The sequence below is a fragment of the Drosophila simulans genome, chromosome 2L (genome assembly GCF_016746395.2).
Source record: "Drosophila simulans strain w501 chromosome 2L, Prin_Dsim_3.1, whole genome shotgun sequence".
Taxonomy (NCBI): domain Eukaryota; kingdom Metazoa; phylum Arthropoda; class Insecta; order Diptera; family Drosophilidae; genus Drosophila; species Drosophila simulans.
In genome coordinates, this window is record NC_052520.2 from 16,284,804 (window position 1) to 16,312,160 (window position 27,357).

At 37.6% G+C, this 27,357-nt stretch overlaps 3 protein-coding genes and 1 long non-coding RNA gene across 4 annotated transcripts in view; 3 read left to right on the forward strand and 1 right to left on the reverse strand.

The window, feature by feature from the left end:
• The first annotated feature begins 7,306 nt into the window (after positions 1–7,306).
• LOC6732526 lies at positions 7,307–8,065 on the forward strand. The gene is made up of 2 exons (XM_002079609.4): positions 7,307–7,578; positions 7,787–8,065. The coding sequence occupies exons 1-2, from the start codon at positions 7,468–7,470 to the stop codon at positions 7,967–7,969; spliced, it is 294 nt and encodes a 97-aa protein (XP_002079645.1). The 5' UTR covers positions 7,307–7,467; the 3' UTR covers positions 7,970–8,065.
• Positions 8,066–8,194: 129 nt separating this feature from the next.
• On the forward strand, positions 8,195–9,510 carry LOC120285783. Its single transcript, XR_005545063.2, has 3 exons — positions 8,195–8,442; positions 8,532–8,592; positions 8,765–9,510. It is a non-coding gene; the product is annotated as an uncharacterized LOC120285783 (long non-coding RNA).
• Positions 9,511–9,842: 332 nt separating this feature from the next.
• The window catches only part of LOC6732532 (fibronectin type-III domain-containing protein 3A), a 121,588-nt gene continuing 104,073 nt past the window's right edge, over positions 9,843–27,357 (forward strand). Inside the window, exons 1-2 of the mRNA XM_016180221.3 lie at positions 9,843–10,287; positions 22,742–24,823. Of these exons, the coding sequence (XP_016025182.1) occupies positions 22,990–24,823 (1,834 nt within the window). The 5' untranslated portion in view covers positions 9,843–10,287; positions 22,742–22,989. The remainder of the gene's footprint in view (positions 10,288–22,741; positions 24,824–27,357) is intronic.
• On the reverse strand, positions 13,975–14,773 carry LOC6732527. Its single transcript, XM_002079610.3, has 2 exons — positions 14,473–14,773; positions 13,975–14,417 (listed from the first exon to the last, which is right to left on the reverse strand). Exons 1-2 carry the CDS (start codon positions 14,654–14,656, stop codon positions 14,122–14,124), a joined length of 480 nt encoding a protein of 159 aa, XP_002079646.1. The 5' UTR covers positions 14,657–14,773; the 3' UTR covers positions 13,975–14,121.

Genomic DNA, 27,357 nt, shown 5'->3' on the forward strand with positions numbered 1-27,357 from the left:
TTTGGGTCCACGTTACGATAATAAACTAAGTTAATCTGATTTAACTTTATACGCGGCCAACAAATAAAACAACAAGTCATCGTTTACATGGCATAATTTAATCGATGCCGCCCACTGTGAAGGCCGCATGAGAAATGCTAATTAGTACAAATTCGTTTGTCACAATTTGACAGTGGGCGGGGGCATTTTCTTTTTTGCGAGTAATCAAATAAGAAAGTTCGTCGATGGGGCAAGGGTGAGGGGTGGAATGTGGGGGTGTCTCTGCCGCCGCTCTGGCGGCGTCGACGGCGACGCAGCAAACAAACACTTGTTTGCACAGGAGAACGAGAGCGCAAAAGGGAAATAAATCTCTTTCAGAGAGACAAATAGAGCGAAAGGAAAGGGACTCAGAGAGAGCAGGCGCACAGTGTTAAATGGATTACACTGAAAAAATAAGATCTACTGATGTAGATTAATATACTCTTAACAAATAAGAAATCATTTTGATGCTCAAACGAAAATCTAAAGTTAATAACATATACTACAGTATTAATTTCCTAAATTGGTGATTTTAATAGTATCTCATTAATTTCTTTCACTTTATTTGCGTTTGTTTGCGTACGAATTTACAACTAGGAAGCAATTTCGTTTGTTTACAATGTTTGTGCGTGGGCGGCAATAGCGAAAAGAGAAAGAGAGTGGCGGTATAATGTCCCTGACTACCAGAAATTAAGTCGTGTTGTTTTGCGACCCCCCACACCCGTCACACCCACCACCCACTCTCAGCGAACACCTCTGCCGACTGGGATGTCGACGTCGGCAGCGACGCAACTGAAGGTCATTATCCATTTCGCATTTCTTAGTTGGTTTTGCTGCCGATTTTTCTCTTTATCACTATCTTTTAGGAGTTTAGATAGAGGATATTTTTGGTTTAGCCAAGCATTAATAAATAAAATATTATTCTAATGTTCCTAGAAAGGAATGATGATTATAAACTGTATTAAATTAATTTAACACCTTAACTTTTTGAAACGAAATCAGTACGAAAACTATTCATTACAAAATGGTCTTTTCTAGCAAGGGTTTATGTTTATTAGTTTATTTCATGGTATACTTTGAATGAATTGGCTGTTGCCTGCATAAATGCAGACTTGTTTTTCGGGCGGTTTTTTTTTATTATTCCTTTTGTTCTTGTTGTTGCTGGACTTCGGCTGTGGAAATGTGTAAACAGTGGCGACTGCGACGTCGGCAGCGAAACAACAAAAACGAAGGGAACGCAGGCATAAGAGTAAACAAAAGTACTTTTTTCCCGTTTTTCGCATTTTGCAGAGACAATGCAAGAAAGTTGGGTTGGGAAAAATGGAAAAGAGGGATGGGGGCTGCAAAGAAGAAGAAGAAGTTCCGGTTGTTGTGTAGAGGGGGGAGGGGGTTTATACATAAGGAGGGGAAACGGACAGAAATACCGAAAGCAAAGTTAATGAAGATGAGCCTGATGAGTTTTGTTGCTCTTGTTGTTTTGTTTTCGACCGCCTTTTGTTGTCGAGCTTCCACTGCAAAAAATATGCAAAGCAGCAGCAACAATAACTAAAACAACAGTAAAACAGCAGCAACTGAAAATGGCAAGAAAACATTCTTATGTATACATATGTACATACATTCATGTATGTATGTAAATATAAATGGGTGAAATTACACTTGCGGTTAAGATTAAATAACCTAGAGTTTGTAAATAATGATAATTATTTGACTTATGTTTTCGATCAACTAATAATAATAATATCAATATTAGTCTAAAGAACTTATTAAACAATACTTTGACTATTTTTAACAAAAAATAAAAATAAGGAATTACTTTTTATCAGATTATATACTCTATTATGATAATTGACCCAGCTATAAAATGCGTTCTAATTTTACAAAGATAAATCAATAATATGTTTTATGTTTCTAAGCTTTTTATGAGCGAATTACAATAAATTGCATTATTTTTTGAGTGGATTAAATTTTAATGCAATTATTGTGACCATAGCTGTGCGTACATAAATGCGAATGCATGCGAGGCAGCGAAATACGCAAATAGAAGCAATGAACTTAATTAGTTGTTGTCTGTCTCTGTCTTTGTCACTGATGAAAAGCGCTTGCGGTGGAGTAAGAAAGAGATGGGAACAGAGTGTCCACTGTTCAGGTGTTAAACAATCCAACTATATGCAGAAACTTTATTAAGGAAATAATTAAATATTTAAATTTTGGAAAACAAAGAACCGAACTACTTTACTACTGTGTAATTACAGAATGAAGGATATGTCCTTTACTTTTATCAATTAAAAAGTGTTTTTTTAAATTGGTATGAAAAAAGATATTAATGATTTTCATTGCATTTTCATGTTTAATTTTTACATTTAAGATCGCCTCGTTTGAAATATTTTAAAAAGTAATATATTTTAATATAACGTAAACACGCAGAAAAAGTCCTCAAAATAATCTCTTTTCCCTTGTTTTGACTTCTGTGGAAAACAAATCGCAAACCTTGGCAAAACTTCAAGCGGAAGTAAACAAATTTTTCTTTGGTCTTTCGCCGCCTTCTGGCTTTTGGTTTCACCATTTTACATGGTACTTTTCCTCAGGTCGCCCCGTGGTATGCAACATTTTGTTGCAGACTGCTAACTAACTGAAACGCAACTGTACCCCATCTGAATATAATTATGATGAAATGTTTATTCGGCAAGTGCAGCTATCAAAAATGTTGTGCGGGTGGTATTTTTTTTGGAAGTTTTTATGTTTTCAGTTGAAATGTTTTCGCCGTGTTGACATTGTTTTGCTGAACGGAAAAAATACGCTTGTCGCATTTATTTACTAGCTCAGACCCAACTGGTTGTTGTTGTTGTTGTTGTTGCAATTGTTTACTCTTGTTCTTCTGCTTATTTCGGTGTTGTATTTTTTGTTGTTCGACAAGCAACAATAACAAGATGCAGCGGCAGAAATAACAACAATAACAGGGCCACAGAACTGTGCTGCAATTGGAAACACTGAGAAAAATTATACAAATTTATCTGGCATTTAAAATATGAATATGAATGTAAAACTATATTACTACTAGTTTCAGTGTTGGTAAAAAGCTTTTTAAATTGTTAGAAAATAGTATTGTTTTTCGAAAATATCGTAAAATGTCAGAAGAGAACGTGTTTCAATATTGCTTTTAGTTTATATCTAAGATAACTAATTCTTCAATATTATGCAACATAGTTTTTAAATATTTTATTTAACCTTTGCGGAATATGTTGCCTTTTGAAAACGGTATAAAATATACTCGGATATACTATTAGATATAAAATCTCTTAAATGGTATTTAGTTAAATAATATTAGTAACTGACTGTGCATTCGCTTCGTTTTGGTTAGGTATCTCTACTTTCGTTGATTTTTCGTGTGCATTCAGCAAAAATGGTTTTGTGCAGCTCGCGTTGTTGCTGTTGTTGTTATTCGTGTTGTTTTGTTTTGCTACGTTGTTTTTTTATGTGCAAGTTGTTCTTTATTTTTTTTTTGCGCTCTTACTGCTGTAAATTTGCGAAAGTACAGCTGTTAACAATAACAATGACACACATATAAACACTCCCCGCAGCGGCAACAAAAATGCCAGCTCAGCTATGCCAAGAAGCAAAACCGAAATGCTGCAAAGTACACGAGTATCTGGAAAAAAGGGGGAAATGCCGAAAAAGTCAAGCAGAAATCAAACAACAGAGAGTGCAAAAAATTAATTAATTAAGCATTTTTTGTTCCGCTGCTGGCCAACCAACGTCGGCAACACGTGAGTTTTTACCTTTTTTTTTTTTTGTTTACATATCTGACTGCTTATGTTTTAGCCTTAGTTCTTGGCTTCAAGCGTTTTTTATGCGTTTTTCCATAGTTGTTGTGCTCATCTGACGAATATGTCGAATATTTCACTGCGCTTTTCATGGCTGTCGTTGCGCTGAAATGCCTTGAAATGTAACGGAAAAGTGACCAAAACAAAGCTGAACTTGGCAATATAAGTATGTATGTAAGTATGTCATTATGCACACATGTGGTGGATAGAAATGCCTTATTATAGTAAATTATTGGGAAAATATGTACATATGTATGTACATTTAACAAAAGGTTTAAGTTGTAATTTCTGTTATTCACAATTAAATATAATATAAATATTATATATATAGAATTTCTTGACAGTGTCAAAAGTGTGTAAACTTGGAATTTGTTGTTTATTTTCTTGTATATTTAATATTCTTTATTTGTTTTATGATGTATAAGTAAAATAAATATTATTTTAATATATTTCATAAAAAAATTGCGTTTATTTAAGCAAAGAACTCTTTATTTTTACCTTTAAAGTCAAAAAATTCAACTTATTTCACAGTGTGTAAAAAGTTTCTTGACATATTGTATTTCCATTTGGTTAGAATTTCTTAGAATTTTTCAGTTACAAAAAAAGAGGTAAAATATTTATTGTTAAATATTTTGTATCAGTTTTGCAGACATACATATCTCATTTCATTTCTTTCTTTCTTTAATTTGTAAGCTGCAAAAGGAGTCGTTATCATACATATTAAGAAAAAATACTAGAGTTAACAAATTATTAGGTGCAAATGCATACTACCAAGCAGTGAAGAGCAGGATATGCCCGGAAAACAAAAGAAGGTGGCCAAATGGTCCTTGGGGGCGTGGTGGGGTTAAAGGCAAACAGCGAAACAACCAACAAGGGAATGAAACAAAACGAATGAAATACAATAAAATTTTAAAACAAACAAATGCAAACACACAGACGCAGGCAAACATACAAAACACAACAAGGAGCCAATGCGAATGCGACTAATGAGCACTGAAACAACAACAAAGAAGCTCGGCACGAAGAAGAAGATACACCCACAGGGGGGAGTGGGTGTAAGGGGGAGGGGGAGGGTTCTCGGTGGAGCAAGGGGGTGAATTTGACAATCACCTAACCGTTGGCATACAGCAACCCCCTCCCTAGCCCAGCCCCTCTTGACATAAACAAATAGCTCGAAATCCAAGTTAAAAACAATAAAATCCTATTTTTCGAATTTATAGTACCATGCCGTTGGGTTGATTTGCTATAGATAATATATAATATATACATATATGTTTTATATAATATAGATATAAATAATATGTTCTAGTTAATATAAGGTTATGTTATTCATCAAAATCGGGTTCATTTTATTGCTCATACAATTATTATTACAATATTCTACACTTTAGGTTTGTAATTGTATCTCGGAGTTTAGTACTGAGAAACTGATAGTTCGAAAGTTTTTTCGAAAATCTGATAATATTATGTTCACACTTATTTTTTTCGCACTTTATGAAGATACTTAATACTACTTATTTATTTAAGCCAAAGGTGGTATATTTTTATTTTATTTATATTTATATATCTTTTTTCAAATTTTATACCATTTAAAAGGTATTTCTTAGCCTATTATGCCCACGGATTATTCCAAAATGCTGGGTAACAGCATAACAACAACAACAACAATGACGAGGACAAGAAACAGTTTGTGTTGTATAGTAAAATGCTTATTTACGCATACAATTGCACGTGAGCGGTCGAAAGCCGAGGGAGCGAAAGGGACAGCAGAAAGCTATGCTGAGTGCAAGTGTGACAGCAATAGCCGACGGGTGGTGGTGCCAAGAGGGGGTAGGGGGAGAGAGGAGGAGCAGCAGAGGTGGGCGGTGGGTTAAAATAGGAAGTTTTGTTTGCAGTGCGCACAGCAACGAGGAGAGACAAACACAACTGTAACTGTAATTGTGTGTTTGTTTGCTCGAAACTTCCCCGCCGCCCACCGCAGCGGCAATCGACCACCCACCTCCCACTGCCCACCACCCACCGAGCAGCGCTCCACTTCTGACCGCCCAACCACCCACCACAGCTGTCTGGCTTCTGTTTCCCTCGTTCTTTCGGCCAAATAAAAAGTTTGTTGAGAACATGGGCAAATGTTTGTTTTAGAAAACGGAAAATGCTTCGGTTGTTTCATCATTATCTTCCTGGAAATTAACATCATCATCATCGTGTTTCGTATTTGTCTTGGCCTTTGTTTTTTCCTTTGGCCCCCTTGGTTTCCTTCGCTTATTGTGCACTTACTTAGTCTCTTTTCATTTCACTTTCTCTTTCGCTTGGTGGGGTTTACTCCATAATTTATCAAAATGTATTATTTTAAAACCAAATTATTAAAAATCAAAATATTTCAGTTGACATGAAAATTTTTGAAAATTACTTAGTATTTCTCAGATTTTTGTATTTAATAACTAGAGTTTTTTAAATGATTAAAATGAATAAAAGCATATTAATTAAAGATTACAAACATAAAATTTAAATTTGTAAATATTTAAATTTTAAATCGCTATTTACACAAATTATTTTTATTTAAGGGTATTCGAAAATTCGTAGCATTGATTAATTATTTGTCTCCTTGTTTGTTCCATCGTCATCGTATATTCGTTTTCGTCGTCTGCTACTTTTGCGTAGTTTTGTTTATTTTATTTGTTTTGCTTTGTTTTATTTTTGTTTGATTTACGTTTGGTCGTACGACTTACACTGCGCGAAATGCAAGTCTTAAGTCCCAATTTTATGTAATATTTTCAAATTTCCAATAAATAAGCATTCTATGATTTAAATTTAAGAGCAACTGATTTTTAAAGTTTCTTATAGGTCTTAATTAGTATATATATTAAAGCAGATTAAAAAATAATTGCTTGACTAACTTAGCATTATAACTTTTTTTATTAGTGCTTAAGCGCTCTGTTTCCGTCTCTTTCTGACAAGCGGAGCTACCGAAACCACCTACTGCCCCGCCCACTTTTCAAAGCGCCCTCCTCAAATTGTTGGCCTGTCGCCGTGTTTTGTTTTTCTTGTGCTGCTTCTTCTATTATTCGGCTGAGTGGGGAGAAGGGGGAGGGAAAGTGGCGAGTTTTTCTTTTCCTATTTAATTTTGTTTTTTTTTTGTTTCGCCCTGTTTTGTTGTATTTTGTGTAGGTGTATTGACTTAAAGTTTGTTATACTTCTTTGCCTTTTGTCTTTCAGTTCCAGGTTCAATTTTGCTTCTTATTTACGCTTCTTCTTCTTCTTCTCCTTGGTCCCGGACATGTTGTTTTTGTTGGCTTTGTTGGTTGAAGGAAACGCCTTCGAAACATTTCGTTGTTTGTCCTTCGGATGGCTTGGTTTGAAAAATTTCACCAAGTTTGTTTTGACTGTTTTCAGTCTTGCATTATTTGTTTTATTTCGTTTCGTTTTGAGAACATAAAACATTGAAATGAAAAACTGTACAGAAATGTAAACTATTTGTAACGCTTTTTCCTTCAAACATACATACATATCTGAACCTTAATCCATAAATTTATCGTTTTAGGATATGCGTTTTCAAAAATCTTAAGTTTTTATACATTATCTATCACTGACAAAATCTTAGTGAAACAGGCATACATAATCCCCTCATGAAATGAATAAGCAGACCAAAGAATGGTCGCGAGCTCGACTTTGTAAGCCTAGAGATAATCTTACCACCGAGGCGGCAAACCGAGAACGCTTTGTGCCATCCTGCGAACTAGAGGTAACTACACACTGTTGCTTTTGATTTAAATATCTTAAAATATCGTCAGAGAGGTGGATTTTTTAATAATTCAGTTAATACCTGCATTTCTGAAGAATCCACATAAGCAGGCAACAAAATAAGTTCTCAATGAGCACATCTGGTTTCGTAGTCAATAATGGTTCTTACAAGTTGGTAATATCTTATTGCTGGACTTTTTTTTTTACAGTGCAGTCCGGTATCGATGTCGCACTTGATTGGCTGGGAGTACGCTAGAATTTGGCTGCGCGATCGCGACAAATTTGTGCAGCAACGCGAACGTGCTGTCAAAGCCAAATACATCAAGAATGACTTCGAGTGGTGGTTAAAGCTGCGAAAAACATCCAAAAAGTTCTGCAAAGTTGGGGCATAGAAACGAACAGATGATGAGGACAGCGAAATTCTTCCTATTCAATTCTTAAGGGGATATACTGCTATTTAAATAAAATTATTTTCATACCTAATTTTATTTGGTTACTGTTTTATTTTACTCAAAATTGAATAAAATAGAATAAATTGACAAATTTATGCATTCCTTATGTTTGTATAGCCCTGTAAGCAGTTTATTATGTTGTAACTTGGATGGAATGGATTCGAGATTAGTTCCGGAAATGCCTTAAAACTGTATTTCCGGCTTTCACATTCAATAAACAGACTAGCGTGGACACCTACCGCAATGGTTTGGTAATATGCTAACGCTTTCCATAAGCTCTTGTAAAAGTTTTGTAAGTACTGGTGTTACAAGGAGATTTTGTTTACAATTTTATTGACCTGCATGTACATACGTAAGAATTACAACAGAAGTTTTTGTATCCTCCCAGTCGGTTTTATTGAAAAGGATTAACGGTATTTTAAAAAATAAATTTTACAAAAAGATTAACAATCTATAACAAATGAATCGTGGCAAATGAATTTGAATTAGAATCTTATTATAGACAAAACTTACTTTCGGTTGTGCAGTAAAATGGATAATGTGGTGTCCATTACGTAACGGAGGTACAGGACTAGTTTTATACTGATAATTTTTAAATTTTTTTTTTTTTGAAAATTTTTATAGTTGTTAGCCAGTTTCTTTCTTTGTGCTTATATTTCCATGAAATTATCATCTATCTTTTTATTGAAATCTTCCTTCCGTTTTGCTTTATTATTATTTATTTATTATTTGTAGTAATCTGCAAACAGCTGTTGGAATTTCGGCCGGCGTCGCAAAAGCAACAATTTTCAACCGCGAAAAGCTTTTGGCCTCTTGAGCCAAAATTACATACAGGTTGCAGGCTTGGAAAAATATCTCAATCTGGACTCACCTACTCACTCTCACTCTCTCCCTCTCCCTCTTCACGCTTTCCTTTATTCACTCACTCTCCCACGCGATTTTTGGAGCAGAAACGACGGCGGAGGAAATGCAGCGCAGTCGACGCCAAAAGGGATATTTTATGTTATATATTAAGCGTGTCCTTAAATATGAATTTCCCAATCCTATTCTTATTCAAATTATAAAATGTATTTTTAGTTTTAAGCTTAAAATATTGTTAAGTCGGTCTCGGCTTCATATTAAGTATATAAGTATGTTATTCATATAATTTTTGTACTAGGAGTGTCCCATGATAGAGTATTAAAATAAATGCATTTCGTAAATAGCTGATCTTATGCACATTCAAATAACTATGCTCAATAACCTTGCTGGGACTTGATTCACTTAATAACTCAATTTTGGGATTTTCAGTGGGTGGAAATTTCCCTGGCACCCACGCAAACGAACGGGTTAAAAGAGAGTGAAAAAGAGAGCGCACGAAAGCAACAATTGCTTACTCTTATGCACAAAGAAAAAATACTAACAACTTTGGATTTTGAATTGAATTACATAGAATTTAATAGAAAAGTGCAGGTTAAAAAGTAATTAAAACAATGTATTAGATAACGACTTATTTGATATTAGATATTAGCTTTTTTTATTTATTTATAAATATAAATAAATAGATATTAGCTTTAATTCGGTTAATGGGTAGGGTATACGAAATAATGTAAATTTTTGCATTGCAATAATGAAGCAATGAACTAAGCTTTACGTTAACGTCACATGAATTACCGTTAGCGAGCGCAGAAAGCGCTCAAGAGAGCGGAGCATTGCAATGCGTTGGAGCAAGAGCGTGTAGCATTCGTGGGAGCAAATTCGCGCCCGAATCAGCCGCTTTTCGTAACTCACTCAATGCGAATTGTTTTCAAGCGCCGGAGAGAATCTATATAGAGGGGCTTCTCCGACTCGCTTCGAATATGTTTTTCGCAGCGCGCGCGTTCGCATCGGAAAATCAGAAAAGCTGGCGAGCGTTTAAAAACAAATTCGGCAGGTACAATTGTTACTTGTTTTCCCCACAGTTGACTATTTCGTCGCAGGTTTTTGGCCAGCGGAAACCATCGTAATAACCGTTTATCGTTATTTTATTATATTCGCGTAAATCGTTGTTTGTTCAACCACAGAATACTTGTTACGCATTTCGAAAATGGAAATGCAAAAATTTCCAAGCAGTGAAAATCAAAACGAATCAAATATGTTGGCTGCTTTTCGTGTTTAGCGCGTACGTGTGTGTTTTTGTGTTAGTGAGTGCAGCAAGAAATAAAACCAAAAAGCAACAAATAAATAAATAGAAAACAAAAGCAAAATCAAAAACAAATCCAAAGGCAAATACTTGCAAAGTAAGTTGATAATATCAGAGTGTGGTGCTAGCATATGTTGCATTATTTCGCTCAGCAATTTACATGTTTTTCACATTTTCTTCTCTCACAAATGGCAACTAACTAATATGGATGATATTAACGGTGTTTGGAGTTGGCTTTTCCATTGAGAAATATGAAAAAATGCGTTCAATATGTTAGCGTACACACACACACACAACCAAGCGGCGGCTAACTGTTGTTTGTGTGTATGTGGGTGAATTGGCAATAACGCGCACGTGTATTAGTGTGTGTTTGTTTTTGTTGCCTTTGCGGCCAAGTGGCAGCAAAACGTTGCAAGCAACAAAAACAATAACTACGATGGCAAAACAAGTGCAGTCAGCAAAACCAACTCAACCAGTGCCTCGCGCTCTCCCACTCTCTCTCTCTCTAATACCGAAACCCACCTCCTGCTACCACACTCACCCTTCTCCCTCGCACCCATTGACGCAACTGCATGGTCAGGGCTTCTTTTACTGTTACAAAGCTCACGCGTGGACTCGATTGCAAAATGAATACACGATGTACTTAGTTCATTAATTCCGCCAAATCAGAAATTATAATTATAAATGTACGAGTTTCATGGATTAAAGTTAGGTTTACGTCATTTTTTTTTAAATTGTATGACCACTTTGGTGTAGCATAATCGTGGTTTGAAGCCATTACAATTTCACGAACTTGGCGGCATAAACTTTGCAATTTACTATCTATGGTCGTCTTTGGATTTTTGGCTTCGCGCTTTTTGCTCTTCGAAGTGCGCTGCTCTCTTTGCGCCAAACAAAGCTCGGCCGACACTTGTCGCGTCTTTTGGATATCTGGCCTCCTCCCACCGCCCACGTCTGCCTCTTTACATATATCTTTTACACTTTTTGCTTTCACACACTGAACAAAACTAGGAGTTTATACCGTGCAAGCAAAGTTTAAATAAAAAATTGTAATTAGTTTGTGATAAATAATATATATAATCCCATATATTTAATATTACATGTGTTGCAAATCCAATAATACCATGAACTACCAGCCTTAAAATCAAATGTTTGTGAAAAAAGTGGAATACTTTGAAAGTGTATCTCTTTGGCTTTTCCACCTCGAGGCGTTTTTCGCTTGAAGCTTTTGCGAGTTTGGTTCGATTTCCATTTGCGTTTAATTGCATTTATGCATTTTTAATCGAGTTTGACTTTGGTGAGCTTTTTACTTTGGCATATGCTAGATTGTCGCCCAGACACACGGGGTTGTTTTGGGTGAAAATGGGCTCTTGCTGATCCGAAAGATAAGTTTCAGTTTCGTCCTTCTTGGTAGTGAGATGTTTGGACAAAGTTTTCTAATTGGCCTTGACGCCGTTTTCAGAGTTTTAGTGCTACTAAAAGGCAAGAGTGCGAACTTTCTGCGTCTTTAATGAGATAATTTATTTGCAATTATAATTTGGTTCATTAAAGTTAATTGAATTAAGGGCAGGCGTTACATTCCAACCAAATGGAATGACAATGGGTGTGGGGTTAAAGATAAAAGGATTTTCGTTAGTGGGGAATATATTATGTGGTAATAACGTGTAATTAGATTTTTTAATTTTAACTGTACTATTAGGCAATTTTGGGCATTAAATACTTAAAAGCTTTAGATACACAGTTTTAATGCGGCTGTGGATGGAATGTATACACAAGACCATTAGTTTTTGATTAATGTAGTACTTGTATACTATAATTTAGAAACTTTACGGAATTTATTGTTTTAAATCAAATCTTAAATTTAAATATTTTGAGATATTCCACTTCTCCAACAATTTTTAACCGTCAGCCAACAGCTGCTGCATCCTAAGTAAACATTTGTGTGTTTAACTTAGTCCTTTTGAAAGCTCAATCAAAGTCGCGTGTATAATCGCCCACTACCCGGGGATTCTCAAAACTTCTGCACCCCACAAACACACGCCAAGTTTGCAACTTGGCATATGTTTATCTGCTAATCATGGAAATGCGATGCGGTGTTGCAAAATATTTATCTAGAAACGCTTGACTAAAAAAGAGGGAAATAAGCGAAACAGCTTTTCAGACAAACTGCAAATGGGAAAGCAGCCGGTTTCCCACTTTTCCGGCACGGCGACCATATGCCAAAAAGCTGAACCAAAAATCGCACACACATTTGGGGATAAAACGCGATGCGAAAAAAGCATAAGTAGGCTGCTGTGACATTTCGTTGTCTGGGCACACGCTCATCGTGAACAAGGACTTCCATGATACAGGAGCATTAGGGTGGACCAATTTGTTCGCAGCTAAAAATGAAAAAATTTTAATACTGATTAAACTTGTTCATGTTATTTGGACCTAAACTATGTAGAGTTCATAACTTGAATTATATAATTATTTTTAAACGAAAAAATATTAACAGCTAGTTTTGTAGACTTTTGATGTCCTTTTAGCGCTTAAACTTTTATAAATATTCACTTGGCATTTCAAGACTTGGCTTAGATCGACGCACCCTTATAAAAGCACACTTATAAAGGCACACATTTGTATATCCGCACATCGGCACACACAAATAATTCGCCGTGCTATGTATGCCAGTATGCCGAAAAAAGGGCAAGACATAGCTTCACCCGCTTTTGTCGCTGCCCACGCGTCACGGGCCGAAAAGCAACCACCCACTAAGCAGCCCGCCCAACTAACCCACCGCCCGCTAAAACCACCCACCGACGAGCTCACCCACTCAGCCATCGTGTGTGCCTTAACATTTACCTTGTTGGCCCGAAGTTGTCCACCAAACATTTGTTGCACTCTTCGCGTAGGAACCGCTTCTCACCATGCTGGTTATTCACCAGGCTCTCTCCCCCACTGGCTCTCTCTCTTGCTTTCTCCGCCTTTCTCTTTCTCTGTTTACATTGCTCTCTCTTTGAGGTAGCCGACGCCGGTCCGACGTCATCGCAAAGGTCAAAGCAAAGCAGCGCGAGTAACTATATAAAAAACAACACTATTGCACCGGAAAAAATGGATTTGCCTTCTAAATTCATCAATTTATTTAAAATAAATACTATTCATACAACTTAATTTCCAATATCGGATTAACCAATGACAGAAATAAAATAATATATCTATAACTTTATTTCTAATATATATAAAAAAAAGAAGTAAATGTTTTAACCTATAAAAATATTTTATATGAAGTATACAGTGATTAAAAAGGTTTATTTTTTAAAATCTTTTACAGTACAATATGCTGTATAAATTGTTTGAGTGTATTAAAGCTTTTTACAAAAATTTAAGGGATTCTGTAACTGTGGGTTGACCATTCTACATGCCCCGAGGGGTGGTGGTGCGGATGGCGTGGGGTGACTTCGGTGGGTATCCAACCATATGGTCAATTCAATGCACTGAGTAAATTGCTCCTTGGCGGAGGCAACGCTTCATTTGGTTTTCAAATTGAATAGGAAGCGTCGCGACATTGTCGGGCGCCTCGCTGCCACCCACTTTCCCGAATATATACTCCCCACCGCCCTTGCATTTGAGGATTCGTCCTCCGCTAATTGAGACATTTGTCAGTTTGCGCAAATGAGCCACCATTTCTCAAAGGCACCCTCTCATTGGCCAAGGGAATTAGGAGACGGAAAGTAAGGACGTATTCCCGACAGCAATGTGGCATTCTAATCGATTATACCCAATGGAAATATTTTAAATATTTAGATTCAAAAACGCTTTAATGGAATTTTTACAAGATTTTAATACCTTTTTCTATTTCGGGCCAAATATTATAATATAACAGGAATTTATCCTGTAACAAATATAGCATTGGTTTTTTTTGACCAGTTCTAATATTCTTATGCATTGGTTACTTCAAAACTGTACGCTTAGTCAGCTTGGATGGCGTTTTTCTTAAGTTTGTTGATGAACTAGGAATGTCCGGCAGTCGGCCCTTTTCAGTTGGTTTAGGCTTTTCCAACTGTTCCGTTGTCTTAACTTGACTTGGCTTCTTAGTAATTTTTTTCCCAGCTACCGACGATAAAGGAGTCTTGGGTATTAATTTCTTCTTCTTTTTAAGTGACTTCTCCGGAGATTCTTCTTTGTCAAGGGCCTCCATCTCAGACATCAATGTCTCGAAGGTCATGTTCATCAAAAAGTAGCGACCTTTTGAATGTACACTTTTGTAGGTGTGGTATAAAAATAAGTTTAAGTATCTCACCGTCGAGTTTCTGCAGGAATCCCAAACGATGGCCCATTTCGAGGGTTTGTTTCACAGGCTCTTTTAGCTCATCTTGCGTTAATTCCGTGTTTTTGGCTATGGTCACCAGTATTTCTCGCAGTGTCGCCGGCGCTTTCAGAAACTGAAGTGTGTGCACTATAATAGCCCCATTAAAGTTGGGCATTTTTCCGATATTTGTGTAATTCTACTACTGTATAAACGTGTGCTATCACTAAAATCGGTTCTAAGAACTGTGAGTTACGTGCAAAACACAAAATACAACTGGGCACCTGTTAGTCAGAATTCAGTGACAACCAAATTCTCAGCATGCTTTAATTCAAATATTATCAAATCCTTCACTTCTAAATAAATCTATTAACTATGGAAATCTATTAACTAAAAGAGAATAGTACATATTGATAGAAAACTACCTCTATCTTGACCCTATTCTGCTCGCTGGCATTTGAATCCTTGACCAAGTTTGGACCGCCAACCAGTTGGTAACAAGACTTACGTAGACTGGCCGACGTCAGGCGCTTATCTATCAGCTTTGCAGAGGCTGGCCAATATAAGCGGAGTTAGCCATATCTATCAATAATCCCCAACTCACAACAACAGAAGTGGTAAAAGAATTGAGCAAACTTTGCCGCTCAGCGTTCTCCAATATTGGCTTCTGATATTTACATCAGGGACGCCTTTCTGCTGACGTTTTTCGCCACTGCTGTCCCTAATCAGCGTGGTCTAAATATAGAATCCCTGACCGCCCACACTTTGGTAATCGAGCCCAGAATATATACCATATGGAGCTTTAATTAAACTGGGTTGTGCAAAAAAAGGCACAAAAAAGCGAATGCAAAGAAAACAATGAAGGATGTTTATACGCAAGCCAAAGTTTTCGATATCAATCATGTTTATAGTGGCAATTAAATCCTCAACAGCTGTCAAAGTCAACTGACAAGCAAAGATGTCAATGCTCAGTCATCTTCAACTTCAGGCACTAGAAAAATGCGATGAAAAGGCGAACAGAAAGCACTATATAAAGTTAAAATATTATTAATGCCTATTAAGTACAAAAACTACGCCAGTTCCAGTGCTGCCAAGGACAGTTGGAAAGCAGTGCCCCGTTTACTCTTGATATTGACAGCCAACGGTAATTTAATCAAAAAGTGTCAGAGCTTGCCATATGGCTGCTACTGAACCGAACGTTTGGAAGTCAATAAAAAAATGTTTAAAAGGAATGTGACAGCTAGAAATATATCGTTTCTCCGATGCTCTTTTACGTAAAAATATATAGCTCTGCATAAAAGCCTTTAATCTTTTTTAAGTAGTTTTGATATTATTTGGCAATTCTATTCAGAAATATTCATTTAAAATTCAACTAAACAATAAAATATTACAAATATTTCAATGTAAAGTAATTAAATAACTTTTAACTTTTTAAAAGGAAAAATGTACGCGCAGAAACTGAAAAAGACCGAAACGAAGCCAATAAAATGAATAATTGTTCAATATTTCTGTATAAGCTTCATCTTTACGTTCTATTTTAATAATAAAATAAACGATTCACGGAAAAAGAACAATAGGATCTTAAAATCAATAACGAACATATCCAACGGAAATTTTATGTGCATGTTTGCATATTAATTAAAACGTAAATTTCGATGTAAAGAAAAATGCAACAATCCGGTGATTTACAATAAGTTCTTACACATTTTTTGCACTTTACTTTCCTGGCCCTAAAGCACATTAAAGTATGCTATGATTTCTGCCTGGAGCTCAGTTTTCTTTTTTCTGTTTGCCAACGGGCCGTAAATGTATCTGTGTGTATGCAAGGATGACTTTTGTGGGTGGGTTAAATTCTATTTGATTTCCGTTTCGTATAGACCTAAAAATAGAAGCGTCGAAAAATCAGGGACAACAGCTCTTCGCCCAAAGCGAACATTTATTTAAAATGTTTGATGTTTTCCTCGGTTAAATGTGGCCTTTTGACTCCAGACCAAAATGAAACACAAACACCGGACAAGCAGGAAATTCGTTTGTTGATTGTTTTGCCCCAACGTTCTGCACTCTAGAAATAAAAGAATTTCAAAATGGAAACACACTTGCGCACGGAAATTCTTTGCTCAAAATGCCATTTAAAATGCAGTACAAATGTTATTTTAACACTTGTCACTGTGCACAGCCATAAAACACGAACGAGGTATTTTATGAAGTCGGTAGGTGAAAGCAGAAGGCGTGTTTAGAATGACACGCTTTTCACTTATTATTTATGGCAAGTGAGAAAAGCTGAATTGTGAACAATGCTGCTTTTATTGGACAGGAAATTCAGGCATATTTACGACTCCGAATGGGGATAGACTAGCATTTATTTAGGTTTAGGTAAAGCACTTTATATAAAATACGGATGAAATAAATAACACACCTTTAAACTATAAAAAATCAATACTAAACATTTGACTTATATATGTAGATTTAAATACCCATTGCCTTTCTGTCAATGGTTTCTCTCGATTCACTGAATTGCTTCAAGTTTAATTTGTTAATCAAATACGCTTAATTGAACTGAAATCTTGTATACCAAACGGGCAAACACACACACACACTTTCACATCTTCTTTGACATTTATGCGGAGTCAACCTATAAGCACACAGTGCGACCCATACATAGGTGAGTGTACAAGCGAGAAGTGTGTGTACTTGTGTGATAAACGGCAGCCTCTGCAGCCTGACAGTTATACTTGCTGTGTTTTATTCGAAAGGATGACCTGTCCGGCAACCCCATCCCTTATTTTCACTCATTGTGCACTTACACCAAAAAAAAAAATAAATACTGGCGAAGCATTAATCGCTAATTATAACAAACGAATTTAGCATACTTTCATATAAACACAACTTAATAAACTTTAAAACAAAGGCAAAGTGGCATGTCTTGATATAAATGTTGTATATATTTAAAAAATAGATTTGAAACGAAATACAAAAACTTTAAATAGGTTACATTTTGAATTAATTAAACTGTATAATTTAACAGGCATCAAAATATCATAGAAATATCCAAAGAAGTTTTTGACAATTTTTGTATTACATATTTAGTGATGCCAGCTTCAATTGTTTCAATGAGACCCATGAAATTTCTTTGCGTGCCTCGTGTTCTCTGGTGGTCTGTCTGCAGATCATGTTCTCTGTGTATGAAGACCATGCAAGTGACAAATTATATGCACAATGGTGGGGCATGGTGGTTGGGGGACTGTGGGAGGGGGAGAGGGGTACTGGGGAGACAGATGAGTTGTGTGAAAGTGTCAGCATCAGTGTCAGTTTGGGTTTTTCCAAGTAAAATGTTTTATGAGCAGGCAGCGAGACATTTTTGGCCTTGGTAAAATATGAGTTGCATTTTGCAGCTCCCTGAATACGGGCAATAAACTGTGACCTGCTCCACCTATGTGCCAGATACATACTCGTACGTACGTATCTGGTATCTCGTATATCAACTAATTGCAATTTGTTTATTGTCCATGTGTGTGTGCCATCCTTGTTTTGTGGGCTTTGTAATTTTGTTTTATGTCTGGGACGTGCCTTCTTGGCCAATTGGAAATTTTATACCCATAGATTGGCAATTTTAATTGACTTGTTTTCCACAGCAAAGCAGACAAGACAGCTGTTGCGAAATGTGATTTGCATATGGTTAATTCACAAGAATTAAAGCCAAGCCCGGTTGGAGCTGTCTAAATATCAACAATATATACTGTACTGTTTAAGACATTTTGATTGGGCATAAGCCTCTTTTCTAGCTTAACCAGCATTAAGTGAGCTCCTACACAGCTTGGCGATGCCCAAAAGTATGCCACATTAAACATTTTCCAGCAGCAGCAATTGTACGCTCTTCAATTTTTCCCCAACTCAATTAATTGAAGCCATTTCTTTTGCTTACTTTCGTGGGGGCTGTTGTTCGCCCGGTTCCACTGTCACAAATTTTCTCGTCTGACGCTGATCGTTTGCGTCATTTTCATGCGGGCAACTTTTACGCACTTGCGTCTTAATTACTCACACCGCATTTGGTACGCCTGCGTTTTTCCCCCTTTCCACCGACTTTTCCGGACTCCCACCGTTTCCATTCCATGTCTTGGCTTAAATCCTTAAGCTCCTTTCACAGCCTGCCTGTCTGCAAGCCGCTTTCTACATTTGTTTTACACCCTGCGGGGAGTTTCGATTAAGGTTGTAAAGCCATTTAGCCGAGAGTGATATGTACATGTTTGACGAAAGATTTGTAAATATAAATAAATACGCTTTTATTGTTGTTCAAATTTGTTGTTTATTGTTCAAATAGCAAGGTAATAAAAGCTGAAGAGTTTTGGCTTAAATTTACGCTTCATTTTTAATCGATATTCATTTGGGTACTACATTTTCATTAGTTTAATTTTAATAAGTTTTTTATTGTGGCTTGAGAGAGTATTACTGAGTTCGTTTGGCTACCGAAACAGTGTTTTTATCAGGATTTCCTTTTTGTGACGCCCACTCATTCAGTAAAAAATATAGGCTAAGTGGCGCTTACTGCTTTTGGAGTTTCGCGTTTTGATATTTACCCTTAAAATAAAGGTTATACGTATTAATTTACACATACAGATACGTTGTGATAGAAATTAACATAAATTTATAATGGAACATATTTTAACTGTAACTAATTCTTTGTATTTTATGTTTTATACATATAAACCAAAAAGTGTATTTATTCGTTGGCTAAGAAGTTTTCCATGGCAGTCTTATCAGTTGAGAAGCTTAGGCAACCGTTCGCGGGTTACATATAAATTTTCCCTTTGTGCGGCTCCTTCATCATCCTCCCCCTTTTCCCTCCCAAATCATCATCATCATCGTTGTGTTCGAGGACCGCTGCAACATGTTTGCAATTCATTTGTTAGCAAGTTGTCAACCTTTTATCTATGTTATTATGTCTTGCCTACTTTACTGCTCCTTTTTTTTTACTGGCTTCGCTCCTTTTTGTTCTACTTTATCTTATTTTCCACGCTTTTTTGCTTAGCTTAAAGGTAAGCATTTAAAGTTTTTCACGAATGGGATAATAGCGAGCTGTGAGGGCGGTGGCTTGTCATTAGTCAAACGTCATGTCATGTGAATGGGGCGTGATGAGCGTGCAGCGAATTTATCATTGGGCCGCATCTAAGATAAGACCGGGCCACGCGGCGTATGCGCAATAAAACAAATTAATACAAATATTAATCATACGCCGCGTGGGACCAAAATGCCAAAGATCAAGAAGTGGCAGGCCGAAAGTGTAAGCGAAACATCTAAAGGGTCAGCCACGTGCAAAATTCTAACATCTCTCATTTCCGATGCCAAATCCAATTGACTCGCCACTGTGAAATGGAAAATTGTCGCAAACTGGCTTTCAAGTTTGGGTAATTGCTATGCAAATGTTCATTAATATTTAATAACATTGGTAAAGGAAAGAAATGCATAGGTATATAAAAATAAATATATAAAAACAATGTTTATAAAGCGAAACTTTACCAAAGCGTGCTTAAATATTTGATTATGTCCTTTGGCCGTTGGTCATCAAATTGAAGTATAACTTGTTGCGTTTTGTGAAGCTGAAAGCTCCAAATTGGCTTCGGTTTTTCCATAGTTCCTTACACATGCGTCATGAGAGTGGGTGGCAACTCAGAGAAAGAGTGACAGAGAACGATTTTTCGGGGAAAACTGAGAGAACATGAAAAATCTACTCATTTCTGAGAGCTTGTGGACGTTTGAGTGTAAATATCTGAGTGGGAACATGCAATCTTCGCAGTAAGCGAACTTGCAGGGAAAAACATCTCACCTTTGCAAAGTTGAATAAAAGTTTAAATTTTGTAAAAAAAAATACTGAATGGTACATAGGCCTATATTTAAATTAACCATTATTTAGCTTGAAAATAAAAGCGTGCCTAAATTTGCTGACTATATAATTAGGACTATACTAGTACAATATGAAATTACTACAATTTCTAAAGGGGCCATTTATAGACGTTTCTGCAAACAAGAGTTGTAATATTTTAATTTAATTTAAAGTGCGGTTTACTTTCCAACTTGTTGACTTTGCTTGGAACTTGAATGCAGCAATTCCCTTACTTATGCAGTTGCTGTATTTATTTTTTTTTACCATCGTGCGTGGCTAATTAAATTTGTTGGCTTAAACACACACAGACAGACACCCTGAAGGCGCACAAGGATACGGATACGGTCACACAGATAGTAAAAGTATGTGGCCCCCTTGAAAACCCTTTCCCTGTCATTCCTTTGGTGTGGAAAACTTAATTGCATTTTTCCAAGTTTGCGGAGAGCACATCGCTTTGCAACTTTCCCCCACAGCTGGGCATTATTGATAATACCGAGGTAGCACCCGGTTGAATGACTTTGACTTTCATTTATGACTGGGCACTAGGTGTTTTTGAGATAATTTTTGCAAATAGTTTTATGGTCACGCATAATTCAATTCAGTGGGAGCACTTTAATTACGATTTTCTTTATTTTATTTTTCTCCGCTATTAAATTTTCCAACCCACCCCTTAGTTTGCGTAATTATTGGAGTGTGCAAATATTTGTTTTATTTGGAAATGTTTCTGCATTTCAATTATGAAAGTATGTGTTCGGAAATGGAAATGAGCTCCCAAATATTTTGCGGCTATTTTGTAAACAGTTTTCCCTGTTTCGTTGCCATCCACGCCAAATTAAATGCACTGAAATATTATCAAATACATTTTAGATCATTTTATCCAATTGTTTTCATTTTGGTTTATGATATTTGTTTTGCGGCAGGCTTCTAAGCTAGCATAAATTTGTGCTTTACAAGTAATATGAATAAAAACGACTTTGTTTATTTTTATGCAAACTAATTCTATATAAAAGTTCAACCAATTAGCGCTAATTCATTTTGTTTGGCTTAATGTGCAGCAATTAATCATCTTAAATATTTAAATTTTTGTTAATATACACGCTTTTAAATGGCGTAAATATTACCGCTTTTAGTTAGTCTATTAAAATGTGCAAACAAATATTTAATTTAAATAATGTAGACTTTTCCCAATTAGCATGCACTTAGTATTTGTATTAGGAAATTAATACTTTTTTTTAGCTCTAGGATGAACAGAAAATAAAGATTTAATTTCATTTAATATCAGTAATATCTATATTGCTAATACCAACTATATAAAATATAATATTTTGAGCGTAAGATATAAAATAATAAAAAGTGTTTTTAAAATAAGAAACAACTTTCCTACAAGCAGAATTCATTTACATAAAATCCCATCGGAATTTTCATTATTTTGCCATTGAACCTTTGATGCCCAAGCTTAGTACGTAGTCTATCTAAACACTCCGACATATTTAAGTGGTGTAAATTGAATAGAAAATAACTTCCGGTATATTATATAAATAATTCATCGATTTGGCTGGCCGCAAGAATTCGCACAGCATTTTCTGCCGGCCGGACACATTGCTCATACGCCAGGTTGGCCGCATAAAATATTGAAATTGTTGACCAAAACACAATTTACACATACATTTTGCATATTGACCAATCTCCGTGTGTGCGTGTTGGCGTGCAGGAAAAGTTGTTGAATGTATTTTCATTTGCATTTGTGCAGACTTAGCTGATTTTGCCATCGTTCCCCTGATGTTTCTTTTTTTTTTTACATTTGCTATGTGGGTTTTGGTTTTATTTGATTGCCGGTGTGGCAAAATACATTTAAAGTAAAAAGCATTTAAATTAAGGGCTTAGACCTTCGGCATTTATTTACAAGCATTTACTATTAATTAACTGGCTTACATTTCGATTCTATTCGAAATCTGTTTATTTTGCTTGTAATTCGTCAACAATGGTTTAGGTCAGAATTTAGGAAATTCCAGTCAATTCAATTTGTTAAAAAGATTGAGTGGCACGTACGGAAAAAATTGGAAATCAATTTATAAATTTAACTCAGTAACTTTGACTTGTTTATGTTTTGCCAATAAAACTATGTTTTTCCAACAAAGTGAATCGAGCTCCTTTCTCAAGCTTCGCATACATTTTCAGTTATAGCTCTCCTTTTCTACTTGAATTTATGATTTGCTTTTAATTAAAATAAATATTTTATGGCTTTCGATAAACAATCTGCAGGAACAGAAGTGGCAAGGCAACACAAGTCAAACTTTCGCCTCGAACTTGAGAGGGCAAAGTTGATTGAAAGTGAAAAACTCTTTGACTTTAATAATTTTCCTTTACTTTTCCGTTTCGTTTCAGGCATTGCCAATCCGAAAGGTGTAAATAATTGAGGCCTAAAACTTGGCTCCTGTGTTTATCCAAGTTCAACTTGTGGTCGCCCATTTCACTTTAAGCAACATGACACTTTTGCCGACAATTATTAAAGGCACTCTCAACAACTCCCAACTGTTGTCAAAACAGAATCTCAGCTTGCAATCTCTGATTAATACGATGAAAATCATCTATTACTAATCAACGATTAATAAGAGAGTTTCGCCTGAAAAAAAATGGCAGCTGCTGTCCTGGAAATTAACGAAAACCAATTGGAGCTGGTCTGCGATGAATGCGATTATTACGGCGCCACAGACACCATATTTATTGATAATAGTACCCAAACTGATGGCTATGATGATGATGAGTCTGAACTGAAGCCTTTGAAACCCAGACTGAGTCAGATTGTGGAAGAGGAAGTGGAAATGGAAGGGGCAGTCAAAGAGGAAGTGGACACGCAAGTGGAAACAAACGGTATACAAAGCGATAGCAATGGCGTTAGTGATGTGAAAACCACGATAAACGGCAATGAATCGAACGAGCCGGAGGAGAGCTCTGAGGAGGAGCCTCCAGTTGTAGCGAGTGTACCACATGTTGTCCAGGAACTAGTCGAGTCCGATGATGAGGAGGAAATCGACGACGTGACCAGGCTAGCGGGCTTGACTTTGGGCATGGGCTATGCCCGCATTATAGACTACGATAACTTGCGCATTATCGAGCATGTTATCGAAAGCGACGATGAGGACGATAACAATGTTGCGGCAGCTGGTACAGCGGCAACATCAGCGGAACTGCAGCAGGCCTGCCATGATTTGGTGTCTTTCATTGGTGAAAGCTATCAGGTAATCGAGAGGTCAGGTCATAGTCGCGAACCCCCCGCAACTTTGTCGGTGGTGGATAATAACAATAACAATCGAAGCAGCGAAGTATCTACTAACGGTCGTGGCGCCATCACCGATAGATCAAAATCCACCCGGAAAGTGCACAACGGGTTGCAAGTAAATCAAAATGCTGGATGCAGCAGTGCAACTGCAACCAGCAGCAGCAACATCAAAAGCAACAGCAGCAACAACACTGCTGCAACATCTAACAGCAGTGCGTTGATAAAGGCATATAAATCGAATCTTACCCCCTTGGCGCCGCCCTTTCAGCCCGCCGCCTTGAAGGCCAAGCAGCTGCAACAATCGTCGCTGCCCAGCGGCAACATGTCCTCGGTGACGACGACAACAACCACAGCTTTGGGCTATACCGCCTATGAGCAGACAACGGTCTACTATCAGCAGCAAGTTCAGCAGCAGCAGCAACACCCACAACAGCAGCAACAGTTGTCACCCAAGCAGCAACAGCAGCAGCAGCCGCAGCCGCAGCAGCAGCCACTCTGCGCTCAACATGGAGGCTTGCCGCATATTCATGGCGCCCAACTGCTGCCCGTGCAGTTGATAGCCCTGCCACCGAATGGAGTAACAGCAGCAGCAGCAGCGGCAGCTGCAACAGCAGCAGTAGCAGCAGCAGCAGGAGCAACTGTGGCAGCGGCCGGAACTCCAGCAGCCGCAGCAGCGGGTGGTGCCGCAGCAACGTCTTTGACTGGCGCCGCTTGGCCACTTGTGGAGGCGCCAATTTACATCGACATCAATGGCGAATATCGCAGCTATTGCCCGGCACATGGACCGCCGGCCGTGGCAGCCCCAAATGGCGCCATCGGCCATCATCCCCACATTCATGCCCATCCTCCGCACACCCATTCGCATGCCCATCCTCCCCATTCGCATCACGCACAGCAGCAACAGCAACAGCAGCAGCAGCAGCAGCAGCTTCATCATCACCATCAGCAACATGGGCAGCATCAGCAACATTTGACGCCATCGCCAGTGACAAATGTTAATGGAAACATAGCACAGGCAGCAGCAGCAGCAGCCGCAGCAGCTTCAGCGCCTAGATTGCTGCTGCAACTGGACGCAGCAACTGTCCAGCAGCAGCAGCAACAGCAACAGCAACAGCAGCAACAACAGCATCAGCAGCAACAGCAGCAACAAATCGTGGCCGCTGGCAAGCGTAGCAAAGTTTATCGAGGTGAGTGGCCGTTTTATGACATTTGTTGTACAGTTTTTATTCCTGTCCATGATGCCCGGGGCTATTTGGGTCCATATAGTTTGCCCAAAGAATGGCCCATGCACTGATAAAAAACAGTGGATCCTGCGATGTGACCATTAATCGTTTGTAATCAGAGTATATTTCCATGTGGGACCTTTTACATTTCAACTGCATTAATTTTCTCTAAATGAAGTTTGAAACATTACATTTATGTTTTTAAACTATCAATAAATATTACGTACATATTAAATTATTTTAATATTATTCGCGTTAATACCCAACATTTCTTTCAGTGCACTGACCACATATAGAGCCTGTGCGATCTAAAGTGTCTTTCCTGTAACTTTGGCCATTACTTTCCGCTTTGATTCATGATGCCAACATGTAGGATGAGAGTTACATGGAGCACCCGAGACCCTATTTCCGGACCCCTGCCCCTTCTCGTAGCCTCTTTTCGAACCGTCTGGAACCGGCCAGGGACTTAATCAGTTAAGCAAAGCCAACTGAGATGGCTAGCTAACTTGGCCCTTTAGTATGTGTGTCGCCGCAGTCTGGGTTAAAATTAATTTCGAAACCGTTGGGCGCTGCCTTTGTGTGCGGATTGTTTGCTTTTTGGGCCTGGCCAAAGGTAGCGAAAGCATTGGTTAAGTTCTTGGCTTGTTTGCCCGGCTTATTTGCCAAATAATCTGTTTGTTTGGCCATGCAATAAGTAGTTCGGGCCCCGGCGCCAGTTGACATAGGCAGGTTGCACTGTGTCTTGCCATCGACGAGATGAGACCAAACATGAAGCGCTGAAGGTGAATGCAAATTAAGTGGTAATTGTTTTAGCGGTTATCTTTGCAATGGAGAATGGGCGATGGCTTATATAAATATATTTATAAAGAATATACTATCTAAAGCACGTGTATGTGTATGCTTACTTAACCAGCTGTCTATTGTTTGGACTGTTTTTGTCCACCCACTATATCAGTTGCACAATCCTCAACGAAAGCCCAGCTCTATTTGTCCATCTTCATTGCCCCGGCTATCAATGGCATCCGTTTGGATCGACACCTGGCAATTGGCCTCCAGTGATGGCTGTGTCCCCTGTTGACTTTATCCGGCGACATCTAATCGGATTCATTTTTGCCATTTCAGCTGTGTTTCAATTTGCATTTGCCGGCGACCGAGTCCTGGGGCACTCATGTCCCTATCTGCTCGAGTTCGCCGGATCGCAGGATAGTGCATATTGAAGTCATCACAGTTGGCGACACTCCCAGGAAATTTTCTGCGCCAACTTGACCATATCCAGCTGTGTGTATGCAGATGACACTGTGTCACCAGAGTTCCCGGATTCTTTCAGTCCATCCTCCCTCATCCCCCCCATTATCCATCCGTTGTTTTCCCCCTTTTTTTTTTGTTTTTGTTCCACTGCCAAGTTTTCCGGGGAAGTGTTCTCCTCATAGCTCCGCTCATTTTGAATGTAGATTTTTCCACTGGTCCGCCACACGCTGTGGTCTTATGGACTTCTCGATTTTTATGTTTGGCCCCATGCAACTTTGTTGCCATGTTCGCCATACCATCATCTCGCATCTCCCTCTTTGTTTGCCCCGCGCTTGTCCCTTTCGCACGCACTGGCTACAATTGGTGTCCATTTCCCATTGTTGCCTGCGCCGCTTTTTCGCAAATTTTCACTTACACATACGAGTTTTGCAGTTTTTAACTATTTTTTTTTTTTGTTTCCTTGCCCGGCCATTTGCCAAAAACATTTTTTATCTCCGTTTAGCTATATTTCTCTCTACACCATATTTTCGCGCTCTCTTTCTCCGTTTGTTTCCTTTTTTGTGCAATGGGTTTTATTTGAGTGCTGGTTTATATTTTTTATATTTGGGCGACTTCTTTCATGAATATTTTTAAAACTATTTCAAATGATTTTTTAGCCCTAGACTAATTTTAAAAAGTTCTTTATTTGTATTTGCCTATAAAAGTATTAAGTGGTTTTTACAAAAGATTATTTTTTAAATCTTTAATAAAATCATAATTGTACTAATTTTATATTATATCTAATTCCTAACTCGTTCATGGTTTTATATTACTTATACATATCTAGTTTTGTTAGCAAATCAAAGTTCATTTAAGTTTATATTACTATTTAGCCTAAAGTTACTATAACTTTTGGGTTGGTGTAACCCGAAAACTGCGGGAATTGGTTTCCTGGATTGTGAAAATCTCTTGGCTTGTTGGCTCTTTGGTGAGAGTAAAGTGCGTACCATGTGGCATGCATCATTCTTGCCGACTACACTCAGTCAGTCGACTGTCGCCAATGTCCATATCCCTGGGCAATGCACATCCTCGAACCCAACCTCGTCCGCATCCATGTCCATTTCGATGCTCCCATGTCCAGTGTCAATTTCTACCATTCCCATTCGCCTTTCGCCTGCCAGTTGAGCGGATTTCTTTCTCCGTTTTGCTCACTCTTTGTTTTTTATTTCGTTTTTTTTTTCTCCTATTTTTCTTTCTTTTTTTGGGCTCTG

What these genes read in the sequence shown, in the direction of transcription:
- LOC6732527 (XM_002079610.3), bottom strand. Translation starts at nt 14,656, where the DNA reads ATGCCCAACTTTAATGGGGCTATTATAGTGCACACACTTCAGTTTCTG. An exon ending in ATTCCTGCAGAAACTCGACG is followed by an intron (nt 14,418 to 14,472) that starts GTGAGATACTTA and finishes TACATTCAAAAG; the next exon opens with GTCGCTACTTTTTGATGAAC.
- LOC6732526 (XM_002079609.4), top strand. Translation starts at nt 7,468, where the DNA reads ATGAATAAGCAGACCAAAGAATGGTCGCGAGCTCGACTTTGTAAGCCT. An exon ending in TGCCATCCTGCGAACTAGAG is followed by an intron (nt 7,579 to 7,786) that starts GTAACTACACAC and finishes TTTTTTTTACAG; the next exon opens with TGCAGTCCGGTATCGATGTC.